General features: G+C 36.9%; 1 protein-coding gene and 1 long non-coding RNA gene across 3 annotated transcripts in view; one reads left to right on the forward strand and one right to left on the reverse strand.

The window, feature by feature from the left end:
* LOC121390593 overlaps nt 1-8,605 on the reverse strand; it is a 48,643-nt gene extending 40,038 nt beyond the window's left edge. Inside the window, exon 1 of one of the 2 annotated variants that reach the window (XR_005960232.1) lies at nt 8,461-8,605. This is a non-coding gene — a long non-coding RNA (uncharacterized LOC121390593). Of the gene's footprint in view, nt 1-4,866; nt 5,020-8,460 lie in introns of those variants that run through there. The other variant, XR_005960230.1, reaches the window with a different exon arrangement.
* A 2,578-nt stretch (nt 8,606-11,183) lies between these two features.
* LOC121390594 lies at nt 11,184-22,399 on the forward strand. The gene is made up of 4 exons (XM_041522448.1): nt 11,184-11,452; nt 11,689-11,837; nt 18,079-18,275; nt 20,746-22,399. Exons 1-4 carry the CDS (start codon nt 11,296-11,298, stop codon nt 21,593-21,595), a joined length of 1,353 nt encoding a protein of 450 aa, XP_041378382.1. The 5' UTR covers nt 11,184-11,295; the 3' UTR covers nt 21,596-22,399.
* Nucleotides 22,400-24,031: the final 1,632 nt, after the last annotated feature.

Genomic DNA, 24,031 nt, shown 5'->3' on the forward strand with positions numbered 1-24,031 from the left:
CCACGGATATAAATACTACCACCCCTTACACTTAAAATGAATCAGAAAAAAATGGGGGTCAAGCTGCTCGTTTCTGAGATAACGGGTAGCGTCTATGACTACCCTAGTTTCGCACAAAATTCGAGTACTTTTTTTTACAGGTACCCCATACATGTTTCAAGCACAAGGCTACTTGACACGTTGGTACTAGATGAAATAAAATTGCAATTTTTTTTTACCCAGATGAAACTATTATTTTTTACAACCAACACACTCACATTTATAACCAATCACAGGACTTGTGGTGTTCACTTCTCTATCAAAAGTTCGGTGCACCTCGCACTTTGACCCAGCCGGAAGTTATTTGGTTTAGTACTACCTCAACATGTACAACAACATATTTTAATAAATTTTAGACAAAAATATTAAGTACAATACCTTTGGTAACCTTTCCAGGATTAGATGTTTGAAGATGACACATTTAAACATTTGAAAGCTATTTTTATCCCGGCACATCGAAAATGCGGAATGAAAATATTGCGGAACGAGAATTATTCGTATCAAGCATTTTACGTACACCCAATAAAAAGAAATATTGTGGAACTGAATGAAATTGATTATTTATTTTGTTTGTTTTTTTTATATATATATGTGCTTTGTGTGGGTTGCATTATATGCATTATTAATATTATCACATTAAAGTTTTGGGGTGTATTATTATTTTTTATTATTATTAAAAAAATAATGATTGTCAGTACAGGTCATTACTTATTTTAAGGCCTTCATTTATTTACTTTTTTAGAAATTATTATTTCCTTTAGTATTTTTGTCATATATATTATTATTAAAGGCCATTGCTTACATGTGTTTCAAAGGTTTTTCTCTTTTTTTTTTCTTAAAAAAAATCTTACTTTAATTATCATTGCAGGTCATTAGTTATTTTAAGGGTCTTGTTTATTTATTTATTGTTTGTTTTTACTCTTTTTTTTATGTTTCTTTTTTTTTCACCTAAAAAATCATTTGAACATTAACCTTTCATAATATTTATCTTTTATAGCAAGTTCTGGAGAGAGGTGAATAGACACACAAAGAATGGGAAAACAGACAATTTGGAAGTTAACCTGGCCGTTGAAAACATTTTATACATGTAAATCTAACATATTATTATGATTGTCAGCTCCATGTAATTTATTACTTGAAACATATTCATGTAACTACTTTCAAAACTTGTACTATAAGTCATATGTAGTTACATTACAAATCTGCACAGCAATGTACTTAAATAAAGTACTAAAAAAGTATGTTCAACTACATAATTATCAAGCATTAAGTCTCAAATGTTAACCATAACATTTAGAAATTAACATAAGTGTATGAACATGTTAACTGTAAACTTACCTGAAGTAATCCTGGTACCAACAAAAGAACAGGAATGATACACATCCATCCCACTACTTGCATGTTATTGTCAAGTGCACACCAGTGTGCAGACAGGTACAAGGCAGTCATCACAAGCAGCAGTTGTCATCAAGTCACAGTTATGCATTAATTACAAAACATGTTCATGTGATTGCGAGGCGATCCTCAACAACACATTTAATGTTCAAACAGTTAAGTTGCCTCGCAACCATATAAACATGTTTTGTAATTAATGCATAAGTGTGACTTGATGACAACTGCTGCTTGTGATGACTGCCTTGTACCGGTCTGCGCATTGGCTAAACCGAAGTGTACTTTGATTCCTACATAACCATTTGAACATTAACTGTGTTGTTGAATGTAATCAATTCATAAGTGTGACTTGGTGACAACTGCTACTTGAGACAACTGCTTCGTACCAATGTGTGTTAAACACAGGTAAGCACACTAAATTATGAATAATGTACATTAACATGAAAACAAGAAACAAGCAAATTCGTGATATCTTGCCACCCCGTTTCATCCCTCTATGTCTGTCTCCCCCAACCCTCCTCTGTGTTGTGTGTGTATAAGTGTCTGTGTCTGTGTGTGTGTGTGTAACGGAAACATTTATAAATGAAAAAAAAAACGTTTTATTTAGTTTATGATTAAATTAATTTATTTATTTATTATCATTATTATTAAATCAATAATGTATTTATTATGTTATTTATTTATTATAATTACTAACATTATTCAGTAATTTATTATTGAGCCAAAAAAAAGAAGAACTTTGTTTCAGGTAACATGGACAAAAAAAGTAGGGTAGGTAGGTAGGATTTTTTTTTTTTTTTTTTTTTTAGTTCAAAGAAAGGTTACCCTACCTTGAATGTGTTTGCCAGAGAAAAACTCAGTCTCAAGATGAAAGACATGAAGGCAAGCTGTCTGAAAAATCTTAGTTTACTCTTTGCAGCCAGAGAGAAATAAAAACAATCTCACTGTCAATGTCAGTTTTAAGTTTCACATGCCATTTTCAAAAGACAGGAAAACAAAAAAAGTTCAAACTATTCCTTTCACCAATAAAAGTCAGTAAATGACTGCACAGAAACTTCACAGCTTTGTCCAGTTTTGTCAGAGGATGACTGCACAAATTTGTCCAAGTTGGTCAATAGATGTTTGCACAAAAAGTTCAGATTTATCCAGTCAGTAGATGACTGCACAAAAACTTCACAGATTTGTCCAACTTGTATTGGAAATAACAAAACAATACTAATTTTGTGTGCAATTTACAAATCAATCGGCTTAGAAATGAATAACTTGTAGTAAATTTCATAGTAATAAAAAAGGCGTTCCTAGCCCGAGTACTCTGACTGTAAGAGAGCTAGACGGACATTTGGACATAAATAATGGGAATGTGTTTATGTTCAAATGTCCCTCTAGCTCTTTTACAGTCAGAGTACTCGGGCTAAGGCATTCCCTGTGGGACGGACTTATAGTTTTAATGTTTATTAGCCTATTGAACGAACCCATGCTAAAATCACCCAAATTAATTTATTCCCAATTAACTGAAACACTGAAATAAATGTGAACTGTTTAATGTTTGTGGTTATTCTTGAATATTCCGTTTATTTAATTATTACCCATGCTCAGCAGTTGATAGGCCTATCTACATCACTGGTGTAGGAAGCTGGGAAGGGGGTACTTTGTAGCAGCATCGATGGTTTATATATTAATTTTATATGTGTGTGTGCCCACCCACCCCTCTTTTGGGTATCTTCCTACAGGCTACATCTGTGTATATTAACAAATTCTGGGTGCAGTAGCCAACAACGAAAATTGTACCACGTCTTCTTCAAATGACCTTCGCCTTTGCATGCGGAAAAAAACACGATGACTTGTAGTCTGTGCATGTGGTATCGAGAAATCCTTGATTGTTTTGTTGAGATCGCACGTTGTTGTTCTTGGAAAATAAACCTACAATGTATGAGATGACTGGAGTTACGATAATACGATATATTTTCCTGTATAGGCCTACAGTATTTAGCAGTTTGTAATAAAAGCTGTTTAATCGCCACACACGTTACCGTACTGTCATGCGATCTCGTGTGTTACCAATTACCGTGGTACCTAATAAGAGCACGTGTTAATGATTCCAATTTCAAACAAATTAGTTATGCTCATATCCATTCAACGTCCAGGCATGTCTAGTCTGGGTCCAGTCTAACAACGCCAGTGATTGGGTCCAGGGCATGGTGTAAGAAGGTGCCAAAAAGTGGGGTGGGGGGTGTATAAAAACCATTGCTGTTGCCCCCCCCCCCCACACACACACCCCTCAACCTCCATTTAACACACACACTGATGTGTAAGAGTTATCCTACTAGAGTAATTCTGTCGTCTGCTTTGTTGATCCGCGACCACAACTTCTCTGTGCGCTTCCCCCCACCCCCACCCCACCCCAGCAGAAAAAAAGAGTTCAGGGTCGGTGGCAAAATTTAGGGTCGGTCGGGTGACCAGAAACAAACAATTTTTTTTTTTTGGCCTTATATTATTATTTATTAAGTATTAATTAATTAATTTTTTATTATATTATTTAATTGTTATTATTAATTTATTTATTATTTATTAATTGATTTTTAAAAAATATTATTCATTAATTAAGTTTATTTATTTATTATTATTATTATTAAACGTGATATTCCATTAAATATCATGGAAGAAACTTGTGAACCCGAGACGATTAATAATTAAAATAATCCGATTCTGCCAAGTTTTCAATCACATTTTAAATATGCTCATAATGGCCGGCGGGAATATTCGAGATTTTGTTCGTAACTGAAAATTGGATTAATGCACGATTATCATTTGGACAAAGTGTCTATTTATGCGTAAAACGTGACTCGGGAAGTTTTCTTTATACAGTAAGTTTTTATATTTATTGGTACATCTCATATTTCGCCACAAAATAATTAATTCCATGGTTGTATTGATTCCGCCTGAAATCTGCGTGGAAAATGCACGCTTGCTTTTGCTGTTTAAACTTGTAAACATCGGGTCCAATAAATGTAAAAATGTAAAAAAACGGACGTAGTTGTTTACCTTGGTGAACTACGGTCACGTCAGTGTCACCACTAATGAGAGTTGCATCCCTTTAAATAAAAAATTGGATCGTAAATATATTTTCCACTTATACAGTTCAACAACTGAAAGATATTATAAAAAGATCAGGATAACTGAAATCCTGCTTAACTTAAAAATTATAAATGATTGTTCCCCAGCGTTCCTATGACGCTAACCTATATTATTTCAGTGTCAAAGTCAAAAGGTCAAAAGGTCAAAGCGTCGAGCGTTAAGTTACGGCCGAAACATATCGAGTTAAATCGCGTACACTTTACTCTATTTGGTCGCACAATCGCAATGATATTATGCAAAAAGTAGTGAATTACTACTTCTGAAAGCAGTATAAATATTCGGCGGTATACAGCAGCTTACCTGTCGCCGAATATCCACTGGAATGTAAATTTAAAGTCTTGTTGGTTAGCCTACAACGCTAGCAGAAATCTCCCAGAATCCTCCGCGATTTCCGAGAACCTGTTGAGCGAACAGGACTGGCCCACGAATCGGCACGATACCACTCTCAAAGACTAGTTTGTGTGAAAACTTCAAAACAATCAAATCTCTGTTTAAATTAATTTTATTTAATTTTACAGCAATATTGCTGTTGACATCTAATCAGATTTTGGGGGCGGGACGTAGCCCAGTGGTAAAGCGTTCGCTTGATGCGCTGTCGGTCTGGGATCTATTCCCGTCGGTGGACACATTGGGTTATTTCTCGCTCCAGCCAGTGTACCATGACTGGTATATCAAAGGCCGTGGTATGTATTATCCTGTTTGTTGACTGGTGCATAATAAAATATCCCTTGCTGCTACTAGAAAAGATCGAGTAGCCCATGAAGTGGCGACAGCGGGTTTCCTCTCTCAATATCTGGGTGGTCTTTAACCATATGTCCGACGCCCTATAACCGTAAAAAAAAAGTGTGTTGAGTGCGTCGTTAAATAAAACATTTCCTTCCTTCCTTTTGTACGGCGGAACAGGCAGCCGGTGTGAATCGGTTCCATCACCACCTGTGCGGACCGATACAATCTAATTAAAATTAGTTTTTTAATTACCAGTAGAGCTAATTGTAATCAGAGTGGGATCGATACGTACAACATGCATCTATTGCGATGATATAGCAAAACACACACACATATACACATACACACACACACACACACGTATATTGGGGTTAACCCATATTGGTGGGGTGGGGTGCACCCTACACTATGTATGTATGAAAGTATGTATGAAAGTATGTATGTATGTATGATTTTATAAAAGGTTAATGCAGTTTTTTTTTTTAAAGGTTTGATTTGGGGGCTATGTTCCCAGTACCCCATCTGCCTATGTCACTGTACAGGAGTCCAAATATTACCGTCCTGAACTGTTTTTGTCGTTCAACATCACCACGGGCCGGGATATTTCTTTGCCTGTCGTCCCGTCGGACTGGCAAGTCTTTTGTGTTTATACTTGCAAATTAATTTTAGTACAATATGAATCTACATCCAGATATTTGTGAAATCGACTCCAGCACAGAAGTAATGATTATAAAACATGACTTTTTTTTTTTTTTTAATCTTTTTTTTTGGGGGGTGGGGGGTGGGGGTGGGTGGGGGGGGTGGGGGGGGATAATATCACACTGTATTATACCGGAACCGAATGTCAGGCAGGAATTTCAATCAGTTTTAACCCCTGCGTTATGTAATTTATGTCCGCAATGTTAGTACCAACAAGAAACCGTTCTACTAGCAATCTTAATTTGAGCAATTCAACATGGATTTCAATGGCAGATCATGGCATCTGTTTGGCGAGACCTTAGTAGTCTTCTGGCTAATATAGTAATAGTGATGCTAAGTTCGGAAGAACTCTCAATTGAAACTTATTTGCGTTCGGGTTCACTTGCATTAGTTGCAAAATGTAAGTCCTACCGGCCCCCTCAAAATAGCCAACAGAAATGTATGTGATTCACAAACATTTCACTAACAATAAAACAAAGTATCTTTTTTAATATAATAATAAATATGTTTAAAATAATTCTGCATCACCTCCAATTAGGCCTACATTTTACACTGGTGGATCCAGAAAATCCATTTGATGTGTGGATGTGTGTGTGTGTGTGTGTGTGTGTGTGTGTGTGCGCGCGCGCCTGAATGGCAAAGGGTACCTACAGAATTTTCAAATTAAAATTCCCTGTATGTTCAGTGGTAAAAGTTTTTTCCATGTCTGATATTCATATTTTGTTATTGTATACATATGCCTCCTGCCATCCGCAATAGCCGCACATTCATCTCCAAATACCACAATCAACATATTTAGTAACATTATATATGTGTGTACATTTCAACTAATTAATTTTGCCCCCAGTGTTCTAGTTACTGTTAATATGGTCTAGCCATAAAAACTACACATGTTCATCGTGGTCTTTGGGGAAACATTAGGCATTATGTTGTATTGTAACTACATGTAAAAGCTACATGCTGAATATAAAGATTATGGTTTAGAAATATAACAATACTTGTAGTCCTATGTATATTAAGTCTGGAATAACCTTCTACTTTTGGCTTCTATTGTTTTAGGTGCTATAGGCCTATGTAGATCATATAAACATGACATTTTCCTTGGTGGTACAATTTGATATAGAGACCAGATGATTTCTTAATACAAGGGGTCCAACCTAAACCGTATGACACGTGCTTAAACTTCGTATACCACTATCAAAATGGCGGATAAAGCTCGCTTCGATACACGACGGTGAGTACATTTTGTCTTACAGCTGCATGCTAAATGCCTTTCTGTTTAAAATAATATTGCGATACGGCTGTAGAATGAATACGCTGTCCATCTGTTTACCTAATTCTCGATTTTGTTCAACCAGAAAAAAGCTATTGAAGAAAAACAAACATGATCAAAAATGTTGGTGTTATTTTAACGAAACAAGTTATATTTATATACTTTGAAGGTGTCATGATGAAAGCTTGTACACCCTGGGAGCTAAATTAAGCAAATACGTTTTGGAAAGTCATTTTATAATTGTTCATCCAAGACATTTCTTATAGTTTAGGCACATCTTCTTCTGCTCCCCCGGGTTTAAGCCAAGATTTCGTTTACTTCAAACAATTATATTTGAATTTGTACCCCTAAAATATCGTGATTATATATTTCAACTTAAGGTGTGCATTTTTTTCAGTAATGGGGAGATACAAAAAGAGGCCAGTAAGTTAGGCATTTACCAATCACGAAAGAGGAAAGTTGTTTCCCGTCTTAACACCTAGGATAACCAGTTCTGGCAAAAGGCTGTGTAATCGTCGTACCTCAGATTGCAAATTGCACAAATAAATGTGTTTCATCAGTCCATTTAAGAAACTATCTTCCATATCAACACCTATAGATGTAAATCCTACATCCAACAAGGGATTTCCAACACCACCACAGCAGAGATCATCACAAAAGAAAGGAGAAAAGCGATTTAGGAAGAGGTTGTCATTCACATCTCAGAGTGTAAATGACAATGATGATAATCATACATTTTAAGTGTTAGAGCCCTTGATGCGGACATGTATACTGATGATATAACAGAAACCATGTCACTCTTCAGAAGCAGTGTTCAAAATGGCCTTTTCCCCACAAAATCCCCCAAAACATTTCTTATGTATTATTTAAAGATACGCTAAAATGGCACTGTCATAATAATTCATCCTGCATGAGGTATTCTGACGCGAACAAGGACTTGCTTTGGACAGGGAAATTGTTTTTGGAGGTCAGTTTATCAGATTCATGAGAGGGTTTTCTCACCGGGATATATCCTGGACCACCTCAAAGAGTTCAACCTGCACGTGCCAACTACAAGGTGGATGAAGGAAAGATACTTCCTTCATTATGACTTGGAATCAAGGACAGTATGCTCATGTGTTCAGACGTTACATGCAATTAAATTGTACATATAAACTTTTCAAATGCTTTCTTATTTCTAAAATAAAAAAACTCACCCAAGTATTGTTCGAGACCTGTGAATGCTTATATATAATTGGTTATGATTTGATTGCAAGTACATTTATATTCGAAGGGAGCCTGAATAGTCTATTTATCCTACAACTGCTCGTGTTACATCACTGACACTATGTGATACCACTGGCAGCAGAAATTAAACATCTAGGTTATCACAGTCCATATGAGAAACATCTGAGGCTTTGAATTGGATAAAAACGCATTGTGATGCAGTATTTTTTAATGTGACGTCACAATTGTAATTTCTATTTTTTCTCTGTTCAGCTTGAAAAATTAAAAAACGTTTTTAATAGAATTGCAACAGAAATGTAATGTAAATGCCCTCATTTATGAAATAAGTTTCTCAATTCGTGATGGTTGACTATCTTACTTATATCACTCACGTTAGTTAATTTTCAAAACGCCACCTAAGACTAAAGCCCATGTCTTAATTAACGAGAGTGAAATAAATACAATAATCAACCGTCACTCGTTGTGGAACCTTTATGTACACAATACTTACGTCATATTGTTACACTGGCGTAGGATGCGGGGGAGGGGAGCAAGAGGGCATGTGCCCCCGCACACTTTTCAGATATTTTGCTTTATATTTGCTTTATAATGGTGTAAAAGTGTGTAAATATAAAAATGTGCCCATCCACACTTTTTGGCACCTTCTTACGCCACTGTGTCATTAAATTGTGTCTAAACACATCTGAAAACACCCAGTGTAGGTCAAGGGCGAGTCAAGGTCACTTTGACCTATTCGAGATACACTGCATGTATCCATATACTGGGATTGCTGTTTTAGGTGTCCAGTGGGGGACTAATAACAAACTAATACTACATTGCATTATAATGTTGATTTATTAAACAATATATAAAAACTAGATACCCGGTAATTCATTCCAATGAATCTGGAAACGCGGTATTCTTGGAGATGACTCCAAGTTGAAAACACTAGTCCACAGTCAGTGCACTGGTGCCCGCCTGGTCTGCCGTGAAGGGGCAACCACATGTCTGCGGACGGCAGACCTTCCAGAGTATTGTTGGCCGCATTCTTCACAAACTGTTCTGAAAAACAAAATTTGGAACATACGATTAGGTGTCCTAAACCCGGGGGAGTAGACGAAGATATGCCTAAACTATAAGAAAATTCTTGGATGGATAATTATAAAATGACTTTCCAAAACGTATTTGCTTAATTTAGCTTCCAGGGTATACAAACTTTCATCATGACACTTTTTAAGTATATAAATATAACTCGTTTCCTTAAAATAACACCAAATTTTTTGATCATCTTTGTTTTGATCGTCAAAACAACGAGGTTTTTCTTCAATAGGTTTTTTGTGGTTGAACAAAATCGGGAATTAAGTAAATATATGGACAGAGTAATCATTCTAGAGCCGTATCGCAATATTATTTTAATCAGAAAGGCATTTAGCATGTAGCTGTAAGACAAAATGTACTCACCGTCGTGTAACGAAGCGAGCTTTATCCGCCATTTTGGTAGTGGTATACGAAGTTCAAGCATGTGTTATACGGTTTAGGTTGGACCCCTTGTAATAAAAAATAAATAGATCGTTTTTGAAACATACACTAGAAATCACCAGTAGCTATCATTCAATACCCTCATGAAAAAAACTAATGAATCCGAAACACCAATATCTTAGGTTTATTACATTTTTACATGATTTTGTAGACATATCCATGTATATACAATATAGGACTCAACAAATTCCCTGATATTTTTCCGGATTCCATTACACCCAAATACAATTCCCTGAATCTGATCACAATTTCAAATGCCCTGAATTTTCCCTGCAGGGAATTATATATATATATATAACACAAATATTTAGCCTGTTTTCTCTGTCCCATGGGTACCCTGTTTTCTCTGTCCCATGGGTACCCTGATGACATAATAATAATTTTTTAAAATTGCAAAACAGACACACACACACACACACACACACACACACACACATATACTGAGCCGGTTTTTTCTGGTAGCACATGTAGCACGTGCTACGGTCCCCGCGGATCCTCAAACTGGCTTTGTATATATAAATCCCGTTGGCTCGAACCCCGTCAGTGCTCAAGAAAGTGTTCGACCCATCGAGTAGTTAGACCTAACCATATGATCAATATCGTGTAAGTTTAACCCGGGATTCGTTTTTGGTTCGAGCGTTGCAATGTATTCGACCCAACGAGATTTCTATATATATATATATATATATATATATATATATATATATATATATATATATATATATATATAACTGTCGCAAAACTGGGGGGCTGCCCCCTCCTCTTACACCCGCCACTGTTTTATAATATTAAGTGTCATTTTATTGACTCGAATGTTTCAATTTTAAAAATATAAATTATGAATTACGTCGTTGTTCCAGTTGAAATGGGGCGAAATAGTCTGCCACCTCTGTTGCACCGATCGTTAGTGGTCTTTTGAATATTTTAGGTGTTGCTTTATTTTTTACTCTCAAAACGCACTTCAGAGAAACATTTAGTCCCCATTCTAAATTCCTACTAAATTCAGAAGGTGTAGGTCGCTCGGTGACTGTTTTTCTTTTAGTTTAAGAACTTCGGAACATTTCGGTCGCGATTTTAAAGTCGGAAATTGTCGAAACGGTAATTATGAAGCATGACGTCCGTCCGTTGTTAAAGAAATCACGTGACGTGTATGATGTCATTTATTTATTGCACAAGGCATTAGTGATTTGGTTGTTTAAAAGTTGGGAATGTCTATGAAGCCGATCTTTGAAGGAAAATAAACATAAACATTTAGTTTTCTTGAGCGGTTTCTCTGGTTGTTAAAAATGGAGACACAAGGCCTTTCGTTTGAAACAGAGTTCCAGTCGGTGGTTCTTGGTCTACACAGACTGGTGAAAATCATGAACTATTTAATTAGTTTTCCCGAGAAAAATATACATCTTGCGGCCAAACAGAAAACAGATGCTGAAGCCATGTTAAAAGGTAATGATTTTTTTTTTTTTTTTTTTTTTAATTAAGTAAATAAATAAAATTTGCTCGACTAGGGGTTGGGGTGGGGGTTCGTCCCCCAAACCCCACACACGCCCGACCCCATAAATGCTATACAAAAACACACGACTAAATGTTAAATAATATGTACTTACTTAAATTACCTACTTACTTATTACTTTGTTGACTAATTCATTCATTCCATGACGCTGTTCTTGTGTGTATTGCAGATGTAACACATGATACCAGACAGCTGAAATTTATCCTTGTGCACTATCAGCAAGAAGTTTCCATTCCGAACCTGAATACCAAACAAAACAAAATGGAAGAATTCATGGCATCCTTTGATAACCAAAAAGTGAAAGAAACAGATTCTAAAGTTTGTAAATGTTTGTGTTTGTGGGGGTTTTTTCTTCTTTTTTTTTCTTTCTTTTTCTTCTCCTTCTTTCTACCTATTTCTTTTTCTTCATTTATAACGTCAGTATGCAAGGGTCTCCACGAATACTCGAGTACTCGGGCACGGGTCGAGTCTAGCAAGACTCGAGTACCCGTGCAAGGTACAGCACTCACATTTAATTAATTAAAAAGTTAACGTAATGTTGCCATATGCTTGCCTCCGGTTACGTTATCAGACATGTAGGGAAAACAAAAGTCGAATGTGTGGAATGCAATACAACGGCATGATTTGGCATCCATATTCAGCGCTAGAATTAAGATGAATAATGCTAGTTTACTTTATTCCTTTAGTATATACATGTACAGGGTTTAAGCTGGACTTAAAACATTATTAGCAATTTGGCTAATTTGACCCCAAAATCTGTAGCCAAATTCAGGTTTCAATTAGCCAAAAAAAATTAAATGACAACACATTAATATATGTATATTAACTGGTGCCATTTGAATGCATTGATAAAATTGCTATTTATATATTATGTGCGACGATCAAAAATATTACATTCAACTAAATCACAATCGTCTGCCGAGGCTTACTGCACCCAGTTTATTGCTATTGCTATTGCAAGGAGTTGTAATGACAGTATATTGTTAAAAATTCAGCAAAAATAAAGATAGAGTTAAACAGTTTAATAAGCGTTTGAAAGGGACATACCCTAGTTTCAACCCGTGAAAATTAACACTAACTTTGTCTAATCTACAAACCTGTAACACATTTCGATAAAGTTACAATTGAGTGAAACACGAGTCTGTGACTTTGAAATGGTAAAATACCCTCTAAAAATAGACTAAACCTCGACTCCATAACTGTTACTTATCAGACGCATGTGCGTTTTTAAACATATGAGAAATGCATTTTGTGATATTAAAAACACCAGGATGACCCAAAACACTTCGAATGTACGGAAATTGATAATCTAAGCCATAAAATCTCAGTAAAGTATGATTTCAGTTATAAAAAACGGATATAATAGTCAAAAATATGCCTTAGTGTTTAAAAACTAGGGTATGTCCCTTTAACGATCCTTTATGATATACCCGGTAAGCGGTATTCCATGAACAATCAATCGAGACATGTCGGCTTTTTCCGCACGCAAGAAATCACGTGACATGGACCACATGGAGGAAGCGAAAAGGAGCGAGCTATTCCAATTGACAAAAATAAAGCCGGTTACGGAATCCGACGGAAGTGGCTCAAAACAAGCATGCGCAAAGTAGATGTACAAAATAACAACTAGCGAGACTAAATTTGACTTGATTAAAGATTCACAATCGCTACCAAAATTAAGTCAAAAGGATTTGGCAGCAAAGTACGGAATTGGCGTTTCTACTGTATCAGACATTTTAAAGAAGAAGACCGATTATATTCAAGAATATGAAAGTAACTCTAGTGCCAAGAAAACGCGATTCAAAACAAGCTGCAAATATGACGAACTCAACGAACTGACATGGAAATGGTTTCAGCATGCACGAGCAAAGCATATCCCTATATCCGGACCAATCATTCAAGAAAAAGCTTTGAAATTTTCATCTGATCTGTCGATTCGTGATTTTAAGGCATCTAACGGGTGGCTAGAAAGCTGGAAGTCGCGTTTTTCAATTCGACATTTCAAGGTCAGCGGTGAAAGTGCCGGTATAGATAGCAACGTGGTTGACGATTATAGAGAGAGAATTCCGGACATTGTTTCCAGTTATGAGCCGGAAAATATATTTAACTGTGACGAAACCGGTCTTTACTGGCGTGCTTTACCCGACAAGACCCTGTCTGCTAAAGGCGAGTCGACCAAGGGAATAAAAAACTCAAAAGAAAGGTTAACTGTTATGTTGGCTTGTAGCGCCACTGGAGAAAAGTTGAAGGCACTCGTCATCGGGAAAGCGGCGCGACCGAGATGCTTCAAAAATGTGAACATTAACCAGCTTCCTGTGATTTGGGAATCAAACCGTAAGGCATGGATGAATGGAAAGTTGTTTGAAAAATGGATTAAAAATGTGAACATACAAATGAAAAAACAGGGCAGAAAGATCTTGATGTTTCTGGATAATGCGACTTCTCATGCCCAAATTGAGCTTTCAAACGTAACACTGAAGTTTCTGCCACCCAACACAACGTCGGTGCTCCAACCCTTAGATCAAGGCATTATCCGTGCGTTCAAAGCCAGATACAGGAAACACCTGTTAAGAAACTTAATGGTTAAAATTGACACTGCCGACTCTTGTGTCACAGTTATGTAAGGAAGTGACAGTACTGGATGCGGTACATTGGATATCGAGCGCATGGAAGGAGACACTGTCAGAAACCATATCGAAGTGCTTTCGGGCAGCTGGCTTTCCAACCTCAACATCGACAAATATGGATTCCACTGATAATGATGATGATGACGACGGCGACGATGATGACGACATTCCCCTTTTACAACTGGTCAACGAACATCGGATGAATGTCGATCTGACCACTATTGCGACATTTGACGACCATTTGCCAATCGAGGATACAAATGATGATTGGGAAAATGAACTTCTGAATGATTTCAGAAAATCAGAGGAATGTGATAAGAGCCCAAGTGATGACGAGAGTGAAAGTTGTTCCGATGAAAGTTTGCAACCCAACGGTTGTGAAATGTCGCACAATGATGCACTGGTTATGATTAAAAAACTTAGAAATTTTGCTCTTGCAAAGGATGAACGCTATTTAGAACACATTCTGAAACTTGAATCAATGTCTATGAAGATTGTCCTCAAAAGCAAATCGGAAGCAAAACAACAAACTGTGGACTCGTTTTTTAAACGTTGATCGGGTCCATGTTTTTGGTGAAAATCATGCAAGGTTTCGATAAAAACTAAATTATACTGAAAGTTGTTTTGTTTTGTTTTTTGTTTTGTTTTAAAGTTAGTTCACAAATATATATATAACAAAATAGGGATACGGCGAGATGATTAGCCCTTGTTGCCTTTACCACATTCAGATTCATTCGGCAATTCTCGGACATGTTCGTTTTTAGCTACGAACATAGAGAATTTACGAAAGAAAGTTCTAGATCCATGGCAAAAGAAACTTGTGGAAACAAACAATGCATTAATAATTAGTAAATATTGCAGCACAATGTTATCATTAACTAAATAAATGATTATATAACTGTACGTTACAAAACAGGTTTATTGGATCAATCAAATCATTCTCGGGTAATTCGTTGCAAATTGCACGTCAAGGACAATAACTGTTTTATAAAAACGCGACCCTCTAAACACCGGATCCTGTCTAAACCGGATAAATATTAGGTCACCGACGTCATCCGGTTTAGACAGGTTTCACTGTATTAACAAATACTCCTCAAAAACAAATAGCGGAAGATAATGGAACAGGATTTTCGAATTAGCTTTTTGGTGATTTGATAATAAAGTATTTTCGCCAAATTCAATATTAATTCGCATTTGGCGATTTGGCGAACGACAGCTTAAACCCTGCATGCATATATAGTCTCATTATCGTCTTAGTGTAAAAGTCGGGTACTCGGGTCCGGGTGGAGTTTGACCCTCGAGTCCAATATTTTGGACTCGTGGAGGCCCAACAGTATGCCTACATTAATTGTGATCAAATCTTCCAGTAATTGAATATTTATTTTTGTTTTGGGGGACATTTTCGTTAGTGTTTACAAAATAACTAAAACATTTGTGAAACTAATCTTGGGAGTGGCAGTCTTCCTACACACAAAGTGGGAAGGATGTTTTGTTCTCTAGGGGCACTAGCGTATCATCAGCAGGGCTTTAGATCTTATTAATTTGGGCACAGCGGGTGTTTTTGGTCTCGAAGGACAACAAGGTATTTTTAGTACCGTAATGCATTTCGAATTATTTTAATATAATCAGAGCTTCATATTTCAGTGGGTTTGAGGTCAGCATGTTTGTGCTTAATTTGGGCATATGAATTTTGGGTAAGCAGTGATTTATCTAGGTGTTCTGTGGATCCGAACAAAGGCCCCTTCCTAAAAGAAAGTGGCATTGAACATTCCCAACTTCCATTCTAAAATTTCGCAATCTCTCTCTCTCTCTCTCTCTCTCTCTCTCTCTCTCTCTCTCTCTCTCTCTCTCTCTCTCTCTCTCTCTCTCTCTCTCTCTCTCTCTCTCTGAAAAAAAGAGAATTATTCAAGCTAATTTTCCCAATCCCATCAGACATGGGATGCTGGTGAAAAATCCTGGATAAATCCCTGGTATGTGTATGTTGGGCACAACGTTTAGTGCAATCTAAAGTCCTGCATCACAATTATCCCAGTGAAAATATGGTCACGACTGTGTTAAACTTTCTTTGGACTTTTGTCTTGTTCAGGGTTGGGATCTAATCCAGCTGGTAGAGCGCTCATCCTAGATGATTGGTTCAAAGGTTCAGATTCCTAGGTTCGAATCCACTCGGCGGTCCCATTTTCTGATTGGTCCCCCCCCCCCCCCCCCAACAAAAAAAACAAAAACCCCACACAAAAAAACAAACAACAACAACTAATCAGTGCCTCACGACTGGTATATGTAAGTCTGTGGTATGTGCAGTCCTATCTATGGGAATGTTCATATAAAACATCCCTTGTTGCTAATGGAAAAATGTAGCAGATTTTCTCCAAGACTATATGGGAGAGCGGTACACAGCCCAGTGGTAATGCGCTGTCGGCCTGGGATCGCTCCCTGTCGGAGGACCCATTAGGCTATTTCTCGTTCCAGCCAGTGTCCCACGACTGGTATATCAGATGCCATGGTGTGTGCTACACTTTATGTAGGATGTTGCATATTAAAGACATCTTGCTACTAATGGAAAAATATATCGGATTTCCTCTAAAAATTACCAAATGTTTGACATCCAATAGCCAATCATTAATAAATCAAACTTGAATTTGTTTGATACCCAATAGCCTATACTATGCTCACGCCAGTCGATCGCCAATTTCCCATGGGCTAATAGAAATATCAGCTGGCGAACAAAATATGTCCTGTATCGCCAAACTGGCGAAAATGAAATCTAACATCTGGTGATAAAGATACTCAAGTCAGTGTTTCTACAAACCCAACCGATGTGACTTTTTGTCTAATCACTTTTTTCCCGCGATTTTATTTTTCACGTACACCGTAACACGGTCAAGTGTACAATGAGTTCAGGTCCGACTTCAGCCACACCAAGTTTGCTGTCACTGCATATAGTCTTAACATCGTATTAATTAAATACCTTTTTTATGGGCTTTCACACAATTTTCAAAAACATTTTCTCGAGGAGAGGTGTGACACGATAATCAAGTTTCATTTTCATCAAGTCGGTGTACATTCAATTTATCACCGAAGATGTAATGTTTCGTGCTAGGGTCTCGTTAAACTTTCATTTCATTCATTCTCCATTGTGGTGGAGCGGGTTTCCTATCTCATTATCTGTGTTGTCTGTCCTTAACTATATGCCAGACTCCATATAACAGTGCTTAAAATGTGTTAAGTTTGTCATTAAATAAAACATTCATTCTTTCTTTCATTCATTCATTCGTGTTGTAGTAGCCGGTTTCCTGTATATGTCTATCTCGACCAAGTATGGAAATAATAACTATATATTAATTAGACGCCAAAATAAATGTATACTCAACAACGAAAGTTTAGCTAATGTTAAACGAAATTGCATAACATTTATAAATTAACCTATTTTTATTAATTAGTATTCACATTTGAAATGTTTACCATTTACACACAACATAAACTCATCAACCTTTGCCTTAACACAACAGGAGGACCTGGTTTTCTTTTACGTTTATTCAACAATGGCAAATTTAGACGTCATAAAATATATTTGCTAAACTTCCGTTGTTGAGTATAGTTTAAACGTGTTGCGGCATTGTTGTAGCCAGAATTTAATAAGGGGGGGAGGGGGGGGTACTCAGGTTGTCGATGAGTCGTGTTATGGGGAGACAGAGAAATATAAAGTGGTTGGGGAAAAAAGGAAGAAAAAGATTGTGTTGGGGGGGGGGGGGGGGGGGGTGCTTGCATCACCCACCCTGAATATACTGAGGTGTCATTAAACAATAAATAATTTTCTTTCCTTATATATTTAATGTAACCATTATGTGTACTTATTATGTTGTCAAATGTATGCCATTTTGTATAATTTATATTTAAAATAAATGATTTTGAACTTTTAAACCTTCCATCAGGGACCCACACCAAAGAAAAAGCCGAAGCGGACAACGAAGACATCTGGGATGAAGACTCGTTTAAGAACGCTGACTGAAATGGCCATCGATATTGGGCGGCAGGAGAAAGAATCCTCCCATATAAGGGATCTGGTCTCCATTGTTGATATTGTCGAGGATCTCACCCACTCTGTAGCCTTAACGTCCGCCATGGACAGGTTGGTCCTATGTCTGTCCTTTTCTTACTGGATCTAGCTGAAACGGTAGAGTGCTCACCTGAGGTGCTTTCGTCACAGGAGCGAACCTCCACGATGGACCCATTGCTCCCCCCCTCCCCCCCCCGTCTCAACCAGTGTCCCACGACTGGTATGTCAAAGGCCGTGGAATGTGCTGTGCTGTCCTGCCTATGGGAAAGTGCACATATAAAATATCTCTTGCTGCTAATGGGAAAATGTAATGGGTTTCCTCTGAAGACTACAAGTTAAATTAGCAATGTTTGACAACTAATGGGTCCATGATGAATCAATCAATGTGCTCTAGTGGTATCATTAAACAAATCAAACTTTTTTTTATCTACTGCATTTACAGAATGAAAGACTATCACATTTACTATGGACAGATGACTGAAACCCAACTAGGCCTACAAAATGCACTAGATGAGTTACACACCTACTGTCAAGAATGGCATTTAACCGTTAACTTAGCAAAACCAAATGTATGATTATCCAAAAGGGAAAACCAAAGAAAATTACATTCCAATATGGAATGGAAAAAAATTCAGAACACAAATGTTTATATCTACCTAGACTTCACTATTAATAGTTATAGAAACTTTGGTACAACCAAAACAGACCTTGCAACCAAAGGACGTAAAACGTTAGTATTTAGTCTTTAGAAATCCTTCTCTGGTTTACCGCCCCCCCCCCCCCCCCCAAATATATAACAAACTATTCGATTTACGAATCACACCGATCTTGCTCCATAACTGGTTCAACAATAGGGCCGTAGCTAGCGGGGGGGGGGGGGGGGGGGGGGGGGGAAAGCATTATAGAAACTTAAAGAACTGTTTACGGAGTTTTAGACTATTAACTACTCAGTTGCCCCCCCCCCCCCCCCCAAAACAAAACAATCCTAGCTACGGCCCTGAACAAAGGTCATGGTTTGTACTATCCTGCCTGTGGGAAGCGCAAATAAAAGATCCCTTGCTACCTGTCGTAAAAGAGTAGCCTATGTGGCGAAAGGCGGGTTCCGCTAAAAAAGAGGTGTCAGAATGACCATGTCCAATAGCCGATGATAAGATATATAAAAATCAATGTGCTTTAGTGGCGTCGTTAAATAAAACAAACTTTACTTTTTTTTTAAAAACGGAAATGTCATGCATCCAGTTTATTGTTCTTGTATAGAGATTTAAAGTGACGTCATTCAAATAAAAAATTAGCTATATTATTACAATGCTTCGCCACATTAAAATTAAAACGGGTTTACTTACCTTGACCTGTCAAAAAAGTTCCGAGAGCAGACAACGCAGTTTAAATGTTGGTATGTTTTTATTTTTCATAATTTTAGACAAACTATTAAGTTTAAGTTTTAAAAGCTAAAAGAAATTTTAAAAAAATACATTTCGTCAAATATATCATAAAACAAAAATTACTGTAGTATATTTTTCATGTATGGTTATGTCACATTCTCACGAGATTCTTGTATTATCTGTCATGGCTGCCGAAGAACGCTTTTAGTTTTAGTCTTGATAATTGTTAAAGGGACATTTCTGAGTGTGCTGCATTGTAAGATGTTTCTGACTAATAAAATATTTATACGATTAAAGTTACATATTAAATATAATTTCTTGTTTAGAATATCATTGTCTGTATATCCAATGTGTTTCTGGTCGTCTTCATAGTTGTAAGAAGCCCAAACAGGATTTTGTCTTAAATAATTTCGTACGTACGAAAAAATTATATTTTAGGAAATAAATGAAATTTAACCTAGTACATTACAAAGTTCAGACAGTCTCAAAACAATATTAAAAAATGAGAGGAGTTTTAGAACTATCGCTGAAATATTCATTGTTATAAACTAGGAGGAAAATACATGTAATCAATAATTCTTTATTGTTATCTACTGCTGTTGCACCCTCTCTCTCTCTCTCTCTCTCTGCCCCCCCCCCCCCATCTCTCCCCCCTCCCTTCCGTCTTATAAATATCATAGAAAGCATTAACATATTTAAATAGCATATTTTGTTTAGATACTATTGTTTAAATACGTACTTTGTAAGGCAGTGACCACGGCTTCCCAACCTGTTCACTGCCCATGTTCTGGGGGCAATAAATCTTTTAAAACAAAATTGAAAAAAAATTGTATTTACAATTCTCTTGCCATTCAAAAAACATATAAGAATAATTTTGTATGTACGTGTTTATCATTTCTTCAAACAGCCAAACAAAATTTAAAAAAAGAAAGAAAAAAGATTGGTGAAAGATCATTCCTAATGTATTTATCCATATAATACTTTATATTTAAAATGTTAACTTAAAGAGTGTGAAAAAACCCAAAAAAAACCACCTCCAGGAAAACGCACAATATGAGTTTATTTTGTTGGGGGGGGGGGGGGGGGGGGGGGGGGGGGGCAAAGTAGTCTGGTTAGGGATGACGTCTTTTTAAAAATGAAATTTCTCTTTTCACCTGTAGGAGATTCAACAGACATATTCCAGCAGACCATGAAAGTGAGTCGGACGGTTTTGGACGTACCACCCAGAGAGAGTCAAATGGTATTGGACCCATTAACCATGCTGAGTCAGGTGGTGTTAGACCTACCAACCAGAGTGAGACGGATTCCTACAGAAACACCAACCCTGACTCCGATAGTATTAGTAGTACCATTATACCAATCCGCCAGGTTCAGTCAGATGGTATTAGAACCACCCATGATACTGAGTCAAATGGTATTATACCAATCCACCATGTTCAGTCAGAAGGTATTAGACCCACCCAGAATATTGAGTTAAATGATACTGGACCTATCCCAGATATTCAGTCAGATGGTGTTAGACCCACCTACTATAATGGTATACCACCCTACAATACCGAGTTAGATGATTTTAGATTCGCCTACGATACTGAGTCAGATGGTAAACCCATCAACGATGCTGAGTCATATTGTACATGCATTAGGCCCACCTACTATACTGAGTCAAATGGTATAAGCTCTGTCCACCAGGCTGATCCGTACATCGGAACCGGCCGTGATTCGGTGTCGGGGCAAACCACTGTCCGTTTCAGTCACACTTCACTAACCGCTACATATTCACAGATAAAGAAACACATGAACACTATTCAAAGATATTTAAAGTTGCAACTTTTGCGATGGTCAGGGGGTTCTAGGTTTAAACTATTCCTACTCATAGTATTAATCATTGTGACAGTACTGGCAATATTTATCCAGTATTGCTTTTTATCAAATGAGGACCGTTGTTTATGTGTAGAACGTTTCCTGTCATCCTTTCTTGATATTGACTGCTGTCCCGATATGGTCTTATGAAAATGCTCGAGTGCTTGCCTGAGGTGTTTGGGTCAGAGGACTAAACCTTCTCGGTGGACACTTTGTAGTTTCATCGTCCCAGCTACTTCCCCACGTCTGGCATTTTAAAGAACACAGTATGTACTGTCCTGTCTGTAGGTGTCGTTAATCAAAACAAACCTTTACTCAAATACAGTGTATTAAAAAACTAGATTGGCAGCGTGAGGACAAACAAGGTTTCGGTATAATCGCACGTCGGTGTAAAGAGATAACCTACCTTTAAGTAACAACGTGACTGTTTTACTGACATTCTCGAGCCAGTTGTTCAAACCTTAGTTACCGCAACCAATAGTTATCAAACATTTTCAGCTATATGTATCTATTTATATATCTATGTATGGATGTATTTGTCATACGTTTGCATGATATAGTGCTTTACTATCATCTATCTATATGTGTAAATAGTGTACGGCGATGAATCGGGGCACTCCAACCCTGACACCTCATGAATGTCTGGGGCAATAAAATAATTAAAGGTAAAAAATATTTTAAAAGATATATAAATATACTGAACTTCATTGGAAACGCATCAGCCAGATTTCGAGGTCTAAATTGGATATGACATGAGAAGAAATAATAATACATTTAAATAATTTTGTATGTAGACAATAACAAATGTATAGCAACCTCACACGTGGATAGCAGTAACAACTGAAAATAGGGTGATGCATTTTCAATGTAAGAGATCAGTATACATTCTTTGTAAATATGTTCTTTGTTATATTTTTGTTCCTAAGATAATAAAGTTTTATTTTTGAATTGAAATACAATGTTTGTTGTCGAGATTTATTTTATAACTTGGCAAACCACACTAACATGAAATATGGCCTCTAAAATGACAACACTTGGTCAGGTCCATGAGGGGATCATTTGTACCCGAAGGCACATCAATCTGATTAAAATTAGCTCTACTGGTCTACCAGTAGATCAACCAGCATTGCATGTGACATTTCGTATGTAAATAATAATTTAAATATCGACTAATCACAGTTCGCCTTTTATAAGGCTATTTGGGAGCATACAAATTCTAAAAATATCGGGCGAGACTATTTATGCGGCCACTGACCGGCTTCGGTGGCGTCGTCGTTAGGCCATCGGTCTACAGGCTGGTAGGTACTGGGTTCGGATCCCAGTCGAGGCATGGGATTTTTAATCCCTCCCTCATAACGTTTGTAATGCATCCCATAGTTCACCATAAGAGTGTTAGGTAATTGTTGAAATGCCCACTGTGTAATGCATTCATGTTTAATAATCAGTCTTCATTTTGCATGTTTGATTACAATGTGGATGGTATGAATGGCGAGTGAGCAAACTTTACTTGATTTTGTACTAGTGTTCTTCAATCGAATGCAACAGTCTATCCAATGTTAAAGCAAACAGAAATTACCAACATTTTTTTTTAGTTATTGGTTCCATTTTTTCTTCACCCTCAGTGGTGTTTTTTTTTAGGTGTCTTACCAGCTCCAAGTTCTGCCAGCAAACGTTTCGCTAACGTTCGCAAACTATTTGCTTGGCTCCCAGTGTGGCCATTTGGTTTACCATGAACCGCACAAACCAATCAGGCGGACGTTTTTCCGCTCGGTCTAGCTGAACGCAGCCCATTACTTTTCGAAGATTGCTTATTCGTAAACAGCGCATGGGATACATTTGTCGATGTATTTTGCGCATTGGTTCAATGTTTGTATGGATATTACTGAAACACATTTCCACAACCGACAAAAAGATGTATTGATTAAAAGAGCAGGTGATTCAAGGTTAGGAACATAATATCAGCGAACTATCATAGAAATGTTTGATGTATTACTAAATAAATTTAATTTGGGAACATTTAATTACTGTCCATTGTTAGGCCCTATAACTTAGTATAAGTATTATGTAAGAACTGAACAAGTTCCTTTCGGTTCTCTTCGTTGGTTCATAGAAATAGAACCAACCACCGCTTGGTTCCAGGCCAGACTAGTCTCGATAAACCACTATGTTTCGAACATGCTCGGATTCAAATGTATGCTACGCTTTTGAAGTCAGATTAAACTGAAGCTTGATAACCAGACTATTATTTCATTTTATTTATTTATTTTTAATTCGGTAACGTTTTATTCACTGATTATTCAATTTAATAAATTTTTGGAAATATTTCACGCGAATCCAAATGGATTCGGATGTTTTATGTTTGCACGAATCCTGGCGCGAATCTGATTCAGAGATTCGTGCGAATTTTTAGCCCTGGAATAGGGCCTAGTCCTTTTTTGGCATTGAAAAAACATTTGGGGCTATTTTAATGACAATTTAGTGGAAATATTTATAGGGTAAAGGCTAATAACCCAAAATAAGGCATAAATTTAAAAACATTTGCCTGTGTCAATTTATTTTAGGTCTTCTGTCCTTTTTTTTTTATTA

This window comes from Gigantopelta aegis, chromosome 15 (genome assembly GCF_016097555.1).
Source record: "Gigantopelta aegis isolate Gae_Host chromosome 15, Gae_host_genome, whole genome shotgun sequence".
Lineage (NCBI taxonomy): Eukaryota > Metazoa > Mollusca > Gastropoda > Neomphalida > Peltospiridae > Gigantopelta > Gigantopelta aegis.